The sequence below is a fragment of the Colobus angolensis genome, unplaced genomic scaffold, assembly GCF_000951035.1.
Source record: "Colobus angolensis palliatus isolate OR3802 unplaced genomic scaffold, Cang.pa_1.0 Scaffold151, whole genome shotgun sequence".
NCBI classification, from domain to species: domain Eukaryota; kingdom Metazoa; phylum Chordata; class Mammalia; order Primates; family Cercopithecidae; genus Colobus; species Colobus angolensis.
Genome location: NW_012114611.1, coordinates 1,206,903 through 1,220,988, shown reverse-complemented (window position 1 = coordinate 1,220,988; position 14,086 = coordinate 1,206,903). Strand labels below are relative to the sequence as shown.

General features: G+C 43.6%; 1 protein-coding gene across 1 annotated transcript in view; it reads left to right on the top strand.

Annotated features, from left to right (window-relative positions):
- The window catches only part of TMBIM6 (transmembrane BAX inhibitor motif containing 6), a 30,814-nt gene extending 17,265 nt beyond the window's left edge, over positions 1-13,549 (top strand). Inside the window, exons 2-9 of the mRNA XM_011936289.1 lie at positions 1,891-1,999; positions 4,451-4,536; positions 6,784-6,873; positions 6,994-7,091; positions 7,297-7,376; positions 7,858-7,958; positions 10,334-10,409; positions 11,504-13,549. Of these exons, the coding sequence (XP_011791679.1) occupies positions 1,891-1,999; positions 4,451-4,536; positions 6,784-6,873; positions 6,994-7,091; positions 7,297-7,376; positions 7,858-7,958; positions 10,334-10,409; positions 11,504-11,527 (664 nt within the window). The 3' untranslated portion in view covers positions 11,528-13,549. The remainder of the gene's footprint in view (positions 1-1,890; positions 2,000-4,450; positions 4,537-6,783; positions 6,874-6,993; positions 7,092-7,296; positions 7,377-7,857; positions 7,959-10,333; positions 10,410-11,503) is intronic.
- Positions 13,550-14,086: the final 537 nt, after the last annotated feature.

Genomic DNA, 14,086 nt, shown 5'->3' with positions numbered 1-14,086 from the left:
AGGCCGAGACGGGCGGATCACGAGGTCGGGAGATCGAGACCAGAGACCATCCTGGCTAACACGGTGAAACCCTGTCTCTACTAAAAATACAAAAAATTAGCCAGGTGCGGTGGCGGGTGCCTGTAGTCCCAGCTACACGGGAGGCGGAGCCTGCAGTGAGTTGTGATCATGCTACTGCACTCCAGCCTGGGCGACAGAGCGAGACTCTCGTCTCAAAAAAAAAAAAAAAATTTGTTTGGGGACTGTAACTTTTATTACCTGGATGAATTGTTCTGAGTGTTGCTCTAGGTGCTCATTAGAGTGCTTCATTCAGTAGGTGGCCTTTCACATAACTTATCTTTTGTGTTGGAATCCCTTCCTCCCTGCCCCTCCTTTTCTGGTAGATTTAAAGTGGATGGGCATTAAGGCCCTAATAAGACTTTGGAGGATTTATATTTAGAAAAGATGAAAGTTCTTGACTCAATCTTTAGCACTGTAGATTGAACATGTTTACTTAGGATTGCATGTGAAATGGGGGAGGGAGCAAAACTTAAGAACTTGACTTTATGGTATTGATATAATCTAACCTGGATATAATTCAGTTTAAAAATACTCTTTTTGACATTGGGACACTTGGCAAAAATCTGAATAAGGTCTGTAGATTAGAAATAGTATTGCATCGGTATTAATATCCTGATTTTGATCATTGCTTTCAGGATATACACACTGAAGTATTTAGGAGCACTGTGTCTGTGTGGTTACGGAAAAATATTTTTACATCTCTCTATATATTGCTATAGAGAGAGGGGATGAAGCAAATATGGTGAAATATTAGCATTTAGGAAATCTGGGTGAAGGTTGTACAGGAATTCTTTGTACTGTTCCAGCTTTTCTGTAGGAAAGGTTCTGAAACTGTCAAAAAATACCCCCCAAAAATTCTCCTTTCTGCATAAATTCCTTTTTTATGGAGGTAGAAACCTTTCTTTTTTTTTAAATTGTGAATCCTTTTCAGTTCAGTTCTTAAATGTATTGAGAAATTTTGATATGCGTATATTTAAAATGGAAGTCTTAGTGCCAGACCCAGCTTTATATAGTCTTTTTTTGTTCTGTTTTGTTTTTGAGGTGGAGTCTTGCCCTGTTACCCAGGCTGGAGTGCAGTGGCGCGTCTTGGCTCACTGCAATCTCCACCTCCCGGGTTCAAGCAATTCTTCTGTCTTAGCCTCCCGAGTAGCTGGGATTGCAGGTATGCACCAGCATACCCGGCTAATTTTTTGTATTTTCAGTAGAGACAGGGTTTCATCATGTTGATCAGTCAGGTCTCAAACTCCTGACCTCAGGTGATCCGCCCACCTCAGCCTCTCAGAAGTGCTGGGATTACAGGCGTGAGCCACCATGCCCGGCCGAGGGAATTCTTTAGCATCTTGAAACAATGACAAAATTGCTTTATGTGCCAATGTCTAGGTGCTTTTAACTAGATTGTTTTTGTTTTTTTTTGAGACGGAGTCTCGCTCTGTCGCCCAGGCTGGAGTGCAGTGGCCGGATCTCAGCTCACTGCAAGCTCCGCCTCCCGTGTAGCTGGGACTACAGGCACCCGCCACCGCACCTGGCTAATTTTTTGTATTTTTAGTAGAGACAGGGTTTCACCGTGTTAGCCAGGATGGTCTCTGGTCTCGATCTCCTGACCTCGTGATCCGCCCGTCTCGGCCTCCCAAAGTGCTGGGATTACAGGCTTGAGCCACCGCGCCCGGCCAAAATATTATTTTTTATTATAATATGCTTTCCTAAAAGTATTTCAGACTATTTGTAGCAGAACTTTTACATATTCCCAGAAAGGCAAGATAAGTGATTCTTCTTAGCTTAAATATGAGATTGGTCTGGGAGTGATTGCTCTTACTCACATTCTTTTGTTAGAACCCCCTCAACGCAGCAGCACCTGAAGAAGGTCTATGCAAGTTTTGCCCTTTGTATGTTTGTGGCGGCTGCAGGGTCCTATGTCCACGTGGTCACTCATTTCGTTCAGGTAAGAAAGATTTTCTCTCCTGGTTGCTGTGGTACAAATTACATTAGGAAAAACCAGCTCAGCAAGGTGGTCCAGGGACCCTGTTCCTCTCTTTAATCTTTATCAGTAGTTTAGGATTTAAATTCAGCCATTAAATCAGGACATGTAAAGCCATTTTAATTTTCTGGCAACCGTGCCCCCTCTAAATACTGAAAACAGAATGCCTTAACCTTGGCACTGAATGGTGTGCTGCTGACGTACAAGACCCCCACCCACTGAGTAGACGCATGACGTGCATGCTGGGATTCTTTTGCACAGAAGCCTTTTTTATCTTTTCCACCATTCTTCCTTTACAAAACTCTGATTGTGTGATTAACTATCAGGAGAGGCAGGATTGAGATCTTTTTTTTAAAGGAATTGACCCCTTTTATTTTCTAATAACTGTCGTCTGCATGGTTGGGTAAAAACCTTCAACAATTTGTTTTCCTGTATTGAGAGAGAATTTGGGTTTGGTCAACAGGAGTAGAAGGTACAGTTTGAGGAATAACCAGAAAGTTTGAAGACTCCTAACATAGTCTTGTCCCTTTGTAGAATATTCCTTTTAGCATAAATGTAGAGGTGGGCCTCTATTGGCATTTGCCACCGCTGAGAACTATCCTTATGTTCAGGCATCTCCTGGCAGGGATTGTGTGAAGAATTACTGTAGACACTCAAAAGATAGGGCTTTGATCGCTTGAGTTTTAGGCAAGGTTAGCCCTTAAATAAAGTAGTAAAATACAATCAATCCTTGTTATTCATGGATTCTATATTTGTGAATTCACCTACTCGTTAAAATTTGTAACCCCAAAATCAATACTCATGGCACTTTTTGCAGACAGGCACAGAGTGGTAGAAAAGTTGAGTCACCCTGCTGTGCAGTGTTTTCAGCTGAGGTTGAACAAGACAGTGTTCTGCCTCCTTGTTTCAATTCTCATATTGTAAACAAATGTTCTTTTCATGGTCATTTAGTGCCACTTTCTTTGTATTTTTGTGCTTTTAATTGGTGATTTTGCTGGGTTTCTTTGAGTGGAGGTCTTGGTGTGTTGTCCTGACTGGTCTCAAACTACTGGGCTCAAGTGATCCTCGCACCTTAGCCTCCTAAGTAGCTGGAATTACAAGCATATGCCACCATGCTTGGCTTAATTTTGCTGTTCAGAATGCAAACAGCATAGTGCTGAAGTGCTGTCTAGTATTCCTGAGTGCATAAAGACCGTAATGTGCTTTATGAAGAAAATGTGTTTATTAGATAAGCTTCATTCTGGCATGAGTTGTACTGCTGTTGTGACTGTGAGTTCAATGTTAAGGGATAAAAAATAATGTCAAATGAGGTGTCCTTAAACAGAAACACACATAAAACAAGGTATCTATTGATCATTTGATGAAAATGTTGTGACCTTAGGCTTACAGGAACCTACCTACCTTTTATTTCCCTCAGGAACAAGGGCTTACTAATTCATTGTCCACTGTGACTTTATAACATAAACACTGTGAATAATGAGAATCAACTTCTTCCTTTAAAGGAAGGAAGGAACTTCAGTGTCTACATCCATCCTTAATGATTTCTCTTTTTTCTAATGCCTGTAGCTTGTCCCACTTGAGTTTTTAAAAAAAGAAACACTTTTTTCTTACTACAAAGCTAATACGCATTCATTTTAGAAAATTCAGAAAGCAGACTAGCAATGAGAAGGAAGTATTTTAAAAACTTCCATAATCCCATCATCCAGAAATAACTAATGTTAACATTTTAGTACTTTACAGTCTTCTGTATATGTATGTGTCTTGGTGTTTTGATTTTGGGGGGTTTGTTTGATTTTGTTTTTTTGAGACGGAGTTTCACTCTTGTTGCCCAGGCTGGGGTGCAATGGCACGATCTTGGCTCACTGCAACCTCCACCTCCCCGGGTTCAAGCAATTCTCCTGCCTCAACCTCCCGAGTAGCTGGGATTATAGGCATGCACCACCACGCCCGGCTGATTTTGTATTTTTAGTAGAGACGGGGTTTCACGGTGTTAGCCAGGATGGTCTCGATCTCCTGACCTCGTGATCTGCCCGTCTCAGCCTCCCAAAGTGCTGGGATTACAGGCTTGAGCCACCGCGCCCGTCTTAACTAGATTGTTAATTGAGAATCTCTTTTACAAACTTTCTGCCTTTTAAAGGGGCAAATTGCCTTCTGAAAGAATAGAAATCAAATGATAGTAACAAAATAGTTTGGGGGAGAAGAGGATGCATTCAATTCCTCTGTCCTCTTTAAAATGGTTGGCTGTGATTGCAAATACATTGTAGGACACATAAAAATAAAAATGGTTGTGTTAGGGCTGTAGAATTTTAGGCAAGTTTTCATCTTTCTGAACTTACATGTTGCTTTTTTTTTTTTAATAAGCTGTTCGTGTGACTCCGTGTGACTTAATAACTCTAACCTTTCTTTGTTCTACAGAGTGGAGACTGTTGCACAGACTCTGGAACCATGAACATATTTGATCGAAAGATAAACTTTGATGCGCTTTTTAAATTTTCTCATATGTAAGTGTTTTGACCTTGACTGGTTTTGTACAGCATTTCTTGTCATATCTTTTTTTTTTTTTCCCTTTTCCGCGTTTATAACTTTTGTGTGTATAAGCTAACAAATTGGCCAGAATCCAGAGGACCTGATGAAAATGTCCAGATTCTAAGGTTGCTGTGTGGTTATTGGAAAGGCATTTATTCTAGTTTGGGTACTGATTATTCATAATCTTGGGTGTTTGATCTTCCTCAGCATTTAAGATTCTGTTAACCTATTTTCAAAATATTATTTTTTATTATTATTATCATTTTTTTGAGACGGAGTCTCGCTCTGTCGCCGGGGATGGAGTGCAGTGGCCGGATCTCAGCTCACTGCAAGCTCCGCCTCCCGGGTTTTACGCCATTCTCCTGCCTCAGCCTCTGGAGTAGCTGGGACTACAGGCGCCCACCACCTCGCCAGGCTAGATTTTTGTATTTTTTTTTTAGTAGAGACGGGGTTTCACCATGTTAGTCAGACTGGTCTCGAACTCCTGACCTCAGTAGTCCACCTGCCTCAGCCTCCCAAAGTGCTGGGATTACAGACGTGAGCCACTGTGCCTGGCCTTCCTGGCCTGCTTTCTAATTTCACATAGGTTCATTTTGTTTCCCCATCCATTAGGGGAAACTCTTTGTGAGTAACCACTATAACTCTACTTTTGTGTCCAAAAATAGCCATTGTGTACCTGAATGAATGATGTTCAAGAGCTTAGGTAGCATAACCTGTTAATAGTAGACATAGACCTTTTAATAAACTAGACCTGAGAATCTGACTTAGTTGCACCCACACTGGCAATTATCTTCTGTTCTGAGTCTTACAGACGGTGCATTAAAGCTATACATTGAGATCCATTGCGCAGGACACTTTGCTGATTCTCAAAAAAAGAAAGACACAGCTCTTGTAGAATTGTCATAAAGGAAGCAAGACTCAAGCTATGTAATAAAAATACTTGCAAAACAACATTTGAATTAGAACAGCTTGTTCTGAGTGACAGTCTAATATATGTGGTGTTGGAAAAATTTTAGAAAGGAAGAAATTTAGGGATTAAGATTTTTGCGGCCGGGCGTGGTGGCTCAAGCCTGTAATCCCAGCACTTTGGGAGGCCGAGACGGGCGGATCACGAGGTCAGGAGATCGAGACCATCCTGGCTAACACGGTGAAACCCCGTCTCTACTAAAAAAAAAATACAAAAAAATTAGCTGGGCAAGGTGGTGGTCGCCTGTAGTCCCAGCTACTCGGGAGGCTGAGGCAGGAGAATGGCGTGAACCCGGGAGGCGGAGTTTGCAGTGAGCTGAGATCTGGCCACAGCACTCCAGCCTGGGCAGCAGAGCGAGACTCCGTCTAAAAAAAAAAAAAAAAAAAAGATTTTTGCCTCAGGGCAAGCTAATTTTTGAAGGCATTAAGGGGTGGAATTATCAGAAGGAAAGTAATTAGAATGAAAGAAATGTTGAAGCTGGAAGAGGTTACCCTCCCGTTGGCAGGTGTCCACCTACAGAACCAGTCTGGCCTTTCTTTGCTACAAAGGGGAGTTGGTCCTCCATGACTATAAGGTTGCTGGCCACAAGGCACTGTTTTGCTCTTTATCCTTTTTTTCTAATTCCTGATCTGGCCTGTATTACCATCTCACATCACTCTAGCTCTGAAATGTTTGACATGCCTGCTTTATTTTCTTCTAATTTCTGTTCCCTCCCTGAGGTCATTCATGATTTTCAGCTAAGAGCACAATTTTGCAGCTACTTCTATTTAAAAAAAATAAATTTAAAAAAAAAACACAGTCAGGTATACGTTTATTTATTTTATTTATTTATTTATTTTTTTTTTGAGACGGAGTCTTGCTCTGTCACCCAGGCTGGAGTGCAGTGTCCGGATCTCAGCTCACTGCAAGCTCCGCCTCCGGGTTTACGCCATTCTCCTGCCTCAGCCTCCCAAGTAGCTGGGACTACAAGCGCCCGCCACCTCGCCCGGCTAGTTTTTTTGTATTTTTTAGTAGAAACAGGGTTTCACTGTGTTAGCCAGGATGGTCTTGAACTCCTGACCTCGTGATCTGCCCGTCTCGGCCTCCCAAAGTGTTGGGATTACAGGCTTGAGCCACCGCGCCCAGCCAAGTATACATTTTATTAAAAACAATTACAGCAGAGGGGAGAGAGATTTAACTCTTTAGTCCATGTTTGTTAAGAACGTAAGTGTGCCTATACTTTGGGATCAGCTTTTGGATGAGGATCCTATTCAAGAATTGATGATAATACTGTTTTCTGGGGTTTTTGTTTTCTAGGAGTTGGCCTGGGCCCTGCCCTGGAATTTTGTATTGCTGTCAACCCCAGGTAACTCTTTTGGTCATGTCTTACTTGCTTTTATCTTTATGAATATACCTCCATATATATATACCTTCATAATATGTATACCCTGTATACCCTTAATCTAATGGTCTTTTTCTCTAACAGCATCCTTCCCACCGCTTTCATGGGCACAGCAATGATCTTCACCTGCTTCACCCTCAGTGCACTCTATGCCAGGCGCCGTAGCTACCTCTTTCTGGGAGGTAAGTGTGAACTGGCAAACAGGGAATGGGGGCTCCTCTTTAGCCAGAATTCTCACTAGTATTCCTTCCTTACCCCTAATTCCTTTGCTACTATTGAGTTGAGATTAAAAACCTTCATTCTGGGGAAAGTTAAGGAATGGCTTTAATGGGATTGCTTTACTTTGCTTTGGCTTTTCTCAAGACAGCTTTTTGCTGTGTCTTATAGGTATCTTGATGTCAGCCCTGAGCCTGTTGCTTTTGTCTTCCGTGGGGAATGTTTTCTTTGGATCCATTTGGCTTTTCCAGGTAAGACTTTGCCTAGAACTTTCTAGCAGCCGTTTGCCTCACACTTCTTTTCTTTTCTCTTTTCTTTTCTCTTCCTTTCTTTCCTTTTCTTTCCACTTTTCTATACTACTTTGGGCAGTGCTCTCTAAGCCTTCTTATTATCCTTCATAGGATGGAGCCTTCTGCCACAAGTGAAAACAGGCTGCACAAGTTTGGGCATTGTTAAGAGAAAATGGTTTGCTCAGACACCATTTTTGTAAGGCTGGTCTGGCAGTGGCTGCTTGTTAAAATGATTGAAACTCTTCCAGTGACCAGTGCAGTGTTGTGCCTAGGGAAGTAATGTGGTCTTCCCTAGGCTGCAGTTCTCATGAATGGTAATGTTGATAGGGTTCACATTTGATGTACTTTCAAGTGGCCATGAGCCAGAAAGTATGGCTGTTTTTTTTTTTTTTTTTCACTGCAACTTCTGCTATATAGTAATTTCATCTCATACATTTGTTAGGCAAACCTGTATGTGGGACTGGTGGTCATGTGTGGCTTTGTCCTTTTTGATACTCAACTCATTATTGAAAAGGCCGAAAATGGAGATCAAGATTATATCTGGTGAGTGTGGGAACTAGTCTTTAACAAGCATGAATGTTGAGGCATACCGTTCCACAGCTGAACTTAGGCTGGCATTGGCTGAACATAGGTGGCCAAGCTTTGGGAGTGTATGTGGTAGGAAACCCACGGTTTTGGAACTGTGGAAGGAAGACCTCAATTCCTGAAAGACTTCACGTTTTTTAAAAATCTGGGCTAACAGGCCCAGTGTGGTGGCGCTCACCTATAATCGCAGCACTTTGGGAGGCTGAGGCAGCTGGATCGCTTGAGCTCAGAAGTTTGAGACCAGACTGGGCAACCTGGTGAAATCCCATCTCTACTAAAAATATTAAAAAATTAACTGGGCATGGTGGCACATGTATATAATCCCAGCTACTCAGGAGGCTGATGCACAAGAATCATTTCAACCTAGGAAGTGGAGGTTGAAGTGAGCCAAGATTGCGCCACTGCACTCCAGCCTGGCAACAGAGCAAGACCTGTCTCAAAAAAAGAAAAAACTGTGGGGGCCAGGCGCGGTGGCTCACGCCTGTAATCCCAGCACTTTGGGAGACTGAGGTGGGCAGATCACAAGGTCAGGAGATCAAGACCACCCTGGCTAACACAGTGAAACCCCGTCTCTACTCAAAATACAAAAAATTAGCCAGGTGTGGTGGCAGGCGCCTGTAGTCCCAGCTACTCAGGAGGCTGAGGCAGGAGAATGGTGTGAACCTGGGAGGCCAAGGTTGCAGTGAGTGGAGATCGCGCCACTGCTCTCCAGCCTGGACGACAGAGCGAGACTCCGTCTCAAAAAAAAAAAGTGTTGGGGGGTGGCTGATACATTTACATATCCATAGTGGCTGCCTCCAGACAGAAGCGAGGGAAAGAGATCTTTATCCTTTTCCTTTCTATACTTCTGTATTCTTTAAACAATGAGTAGAAGATACACTCTGTTTTTAGAGGCAGGGTCTCGCTCTGTTGCCTAGGCAGTAAGTAATGTGGTACTGTGAACACAGCTCGCTGCAGCCTGAATTTCCTGTGCTTAAGCAGTCCTTCTGCCTCAGCCTCTTGAGTAGCTGGGACAACAGGCACATGTGACCATGCCAGGGTAATTTATTTTTTGTAGAGATGGGGTCTTACCATGTTGCCCAGACTGTTCTCAAGCAGTCCTCCTGCCTTGGTCTCCCAAGGTGTTGGGATTACAGGATTGAGCCACCATACCCAGCTACTTTGTTTTTTTTTTTTTTAGACAGAGTCTTGCTCTGTCACCCAGGCTGGAGTGCAGTGGCACAATCTCAGCTCACTGCAACCTCTGCCTCCTGGGTTCAAGCGATTCTCGTGCCTCAGCCTCCCTGGTAGCTGGGATTACAGGTGTTCTCCACCACGTCCAGCTAATTTTTGTAATTTTAGTAGAGACGAGGTTTTGCCATGTTGTCCCATGAGGACATGGTCTCAAACTCTTGGCCTCAAGCAGTCTGCCTTCCTCAGCCTCCCAAAGTGGTGGGATTACAGGCATGGGTCACCATGCCCAGCTCACTTTTTTTTTTTGAAACAGTTTCGCTCTTGTTGCCCAGGCTGGAGTGCAGTGGTGCGATCTTGGCTCACTGCAATTTTTGCCTCCCGGGTTCAGGTGATTCTCCTGCCTCAGCCTCCTGAGTAGCTGGGATTACAGGCATGCGCCACCATGCCTGGCTAATTTTGTGTTTTTGATAGAGATGGAGTTTCTCCATGTTGGTCAGGCTGGTCTCGAACTCTGTACTCTGGTGATCCACCCACCTCGGCCTCCCAAAGTGCTGGGATTACAGGTGTAAGCCCCTGCACCCGGCACTTTTTTCTTTTTTAATGTAGGGATTCTCTCAAAGTCTCATGACTAATTAATGGTAGTTAAAGGTTCAGACTTGGACCTCTGCAGAGTCCAAAGCTCTTGAGACAAGGCTTGCTCTGTCACCCAGGCTACAGTAGGAGAGGCACTGTCATGGCTCACTGCAGACTCAGTCTCCCTGGGTTCAGGTGTTCCTCCCACCTCAGCCTCCTCAGTAGCTGGGATTGCAGGCGCATGCCACCATGCCCTGCTAATTTTTGTAGAGATGGGATTTTGCTGTGTTAACCAGGTTGATGTCAAACTCCTGGGCTCAAGCAATCCACCTCCCTCAGCCTCCCAAGATGTTGGGATTACAGGCATGAGCCACTGTGCCCGGCCCAGTCTCTTTTCTATATGCTGCATGACTTCGATGAGTCTGAAAGGATCTCAGACACCCGAGTTTTACTTCCTTAGTTGGGGGTAAAGTGTGGGAGAAGCTGGCTCGTAGGGGTGGGAGTAGGGTTTATATTCTGCATCTTTGTGAGCTTGTGGATAAAAGAAAGTCTGAAGTACAGATCCTAATCTGGTTCTTGCCTTTCAGGCACTGCATTGATCTCTTCTTAGATTTTGTTACTCTCTTCAGAAAACTCATGATGATCCTGGCCATGAATGAAAAGGTTTGTTAGCCCTCTCACCCAAAGATGAGAGAATAATGGCTCCTGAGCTTAGCATGTGTGTATACTTCAGATTTGAAAACTAGCTCACACACTGTGTTAGGTCCAGGGTAACTGTAAGCAGGCCACTGAGTAAGAGGTAAACTATAAGTCGTCAGTTGTTAGAGAAAAAGCAACAAGTGAAAAAAAAAATTTTTTTAACTAATCCCTGAGCTTAGCATAAAAGGGAAAAAAGCTTCAGTGGCAGTAAACACAACCTACTATATGAATAATTTAAAGGCTATATAGTTGTGACTCAGAAAGGTATTGTGGAGGACACTGTAAATTTCAAAAGGAGACTAATATTATCCATTTGTTAGTCTTAGTTTTTTTTCCAAGGAAGCTATATGGGGCTAATGAGTATCCAACATAGTCTAGTTCAGCAGTGGGGGAAACAACTGAAATGAGCTTTTCTTTACAGACCTTATGAAGCTTAGAGATAGCACAGTGGTAGTGGGAGCAGCTGACCAGATAGGGTTGCTGGCTCTATCTGGGCTGTGCCATGGTTGGACTGAGCACTAGGCAGATGTGCCAGTTTCAGAACAAGCAACCCAATTTTTATTCCTTTATACATTGGGCTTCCACCCAAGATTGAACGAAGAATTCTGCTGGACCAAATTATTTCTGAATGTCAGTTTATGCCAAAGAGTCATGCTCACTTTGCAGGGTGGAGCACTTCTCAGGCCTAATGGATGGTTGGTGGTCTTGGCCTCTAGTTTCACTCTTTTAGAATAGAGTGCCATTTACAGTCTTCACTGTTGGGATCTGAGCTGTAGTGGCTGTGAATAGCCTAGAATGGTCAGGCAGCCCACCTAGGCACTCCTGGGGTTGGGGTGGGGACATCTGCTTAACCTTTATTTTCGGTTGGTCTGTTGGCAACTTTGGGAACCACCAGTAAGACGTGGTTAAGATTCAGTTCTTGCAGAGCTAAGGAAGCATTTCTCATTTCTTTTTAATTGTCTGGCTCACTTCTAGTCCCTAAGTACATGCTCACTCAAGAGTTTTAGCTTGAATGTCAAATGTCAAAAATTAATTGGATGATTTTTCTGTATTTCTAGGATAAGAAGAAAGAGAAGAAATGAAGTGACCATCCAGCCTTTCCCAATTTGACTTCCTCTCCTTCCACCCCTCATTTCCTTCTTGCACACATTACAGGTGGTGTGTTCTGTGATAATGAAAAGCATCAGAAAAGCTTTTGTACTTTGTGGTTTCCTCTATTTTGAATTTTTTGATCAAAAAACTGATTAGCAGAATATAGTTTGGAGTTTGGCTTCATCTTCCTGGAGTTCTCCTCACTCCCTTTTTTGTCAACCCCGTCTGTAGCCTCTTCCTCTATTTAGGCAGTCGACCTGCTGTGATGAGGAGTGGGACCAGCAGAGGGCGCTAACTTCAGAAGTCGCTTTCCCACCAGGCTTCACCCAGTGGACCTGAACTGTTGGGTAGGGCCACCCGGCCCTTCCTTCCTCATCGCTGTTTGGTATGCGCACAGTTCCTGTGGGACTGGGCCATGAGTTTTCCATTGGAAAGAAGTTCAGTGGTCCCATTGTTAACTTAGCCTCATATCTGAACTGTCAGGCCCTACAAAGAAAATGGAGAGCCTCTTCTGGTGGATGCTTTGCTTCCTCTGAGCTGCCCATGCTGGTCTGGCAAACGCACCTTTCTGCTTTGCCTTCACAAAAGTAATGTGTTCCCTTTCCCATCCCTTGCCTGATCCTCAGGGAGTCAGCCTGCTTCCATCCATGGGTGGGAAGACTTCAGCACAAAGGGAAGACTAATTCTTGTCAGGCATTTTTGAAAAGGTTGATTATGTGTGTCAAGGTGCAGCATCGTAGGGTTCCCCTAAACTTGCCCTGTTTTTGTTTTTTTAGTTGGTTATCCCCTTACTGAGTGGCCTCTACTAAGTGGCTGCGATTAAATGTCTGAGCAAGGATAGGGAAGGGGAATGGTTGAGCCTCTGGAGCTCATTGTAACCACTCCTGCCAGACCTGTTTGGGGCAGCAGGGAGCAAACCTAGATAAGGACCTGTTTGGGGCGGTGGGGAGCAAAATCTCCTTTACCAACCAAGCAGTTCCTCGTTCACATGAACAGAATGGGGCTGTGATAACTTAGGAGGCAGCAATCCTAATAGTCCTTCAGTGCATTTTAGTCTGTCCCCAACTGGACACCAGTAGGTAGTATCAAGCCAGAGACTCAGGGCAGTAGATAAATGTTCATTTTACTGATGCACTTTAGTTTTTGGTCTGTTACCTGTTTTCCAGAAATTTGTGGCCTTTTAGGCGGGAGTTAGGTGACCAAACCAGTGACAGCCCCAATCTCTGCAGTTTTGTGGCTTCAAGTGTGGGTGGACAGTCCTAATGGGGATCTCCGGCTCCTTTCCTGTGGGCTGCCACAGACAGCTGCCCACAGAAGGGCCAGTGTTGGGAGTGGTTGTGGCTCTGCTCTACAGAGCCTCAGTGTGAGAGGATTGAGCCATTGAAAGTTCATTACCAATAGGACATAATTTTTGGCTCTCTCTATTCACAACCAGTGCACAGATTGACACGGTGGCCTCAGGTTCACAGTGCACCGTGTTACTGTGCTATCCCCTAAAACCATTTGTTCCTAAGTTGTGTTTATTCCTGAAGTGACATGCCACCCGGAAAGGCTCACTTTGAGGATGCTGTCCTCTAATGTAGCTGCTGCCTCCAGCCTCTGTCTTGAGAACTTACTAAAGGGACTTCCTTCCTGTTAAACCCCTGTTAACAACTCTCCATAAATTTGGTGATTCTCTGCCAGGCCTAAAAATTTGAGTTACATCTCCTGAAGCCAAACTCCACCTTCTGTGCTTTTTTGCTTGGGATAATGGAGTTTTTCTTTTAGAAACAGTGCCAAGAATGACAAGATATTAAAAAAAAAAACAAAAAAAAAACTACTTTTAAAGACAATGCCTAACAGATTTTTAATACAGTTATCTCTAATTACCACTTTATTATCTTATTTCCTTGATTTTCAGCTCAGGCTGCGTTCTAACTCATACTGTGAAGACAAAGGTGTTTTTGATTCAGAAATATATGAAATCTACATAGTCTTAATTTGTAAAAAATAAAGAAAATTCCTTAACCTTTCCTGGTGTTTGTGTTAAATTCAAGGGTAGCTGGTCATGGAACTTGTGATACTGCCAGGTTTGCTAGTGGGGGCTGGGAGTGGGACACAGTTGAGTTTGTGTCCTAAGTATGAATAGTGACAAAGACCCCCCACTTAGACCTCCCACTCTGTAGCCCCAACATGCCACAAATGTTGAGAATTTTCTCTGTCAAATATGTAGGCCAGTTTTGTTTCCAGTCCTCTCCACCCGCTGCCACCTCTGCTGTATGTTGTTTGTGGTGGTATGTGCAGTTGGTTCAGATGTGCAGCCAAGCTTTGGAATTTGAGGATGCATAATGAAAAAAAGACAAATGATACCCACTAATGCTGCAAGTATTTTTGTTGACCCACTGCTGCCAAGCTGTATTTTAAGTGCATTAGTTAATAAAAGTGTAAAAGTTGGCCAGTCATGGTGGCTCACACCTGTAATCCCAGCACTTTGAGAGGACAAAGTGGGCAGATCTCGAGGTCAGGAGTTAAAGACCAGCCTGGCCAACATGATGAAACCCCATCTCTAC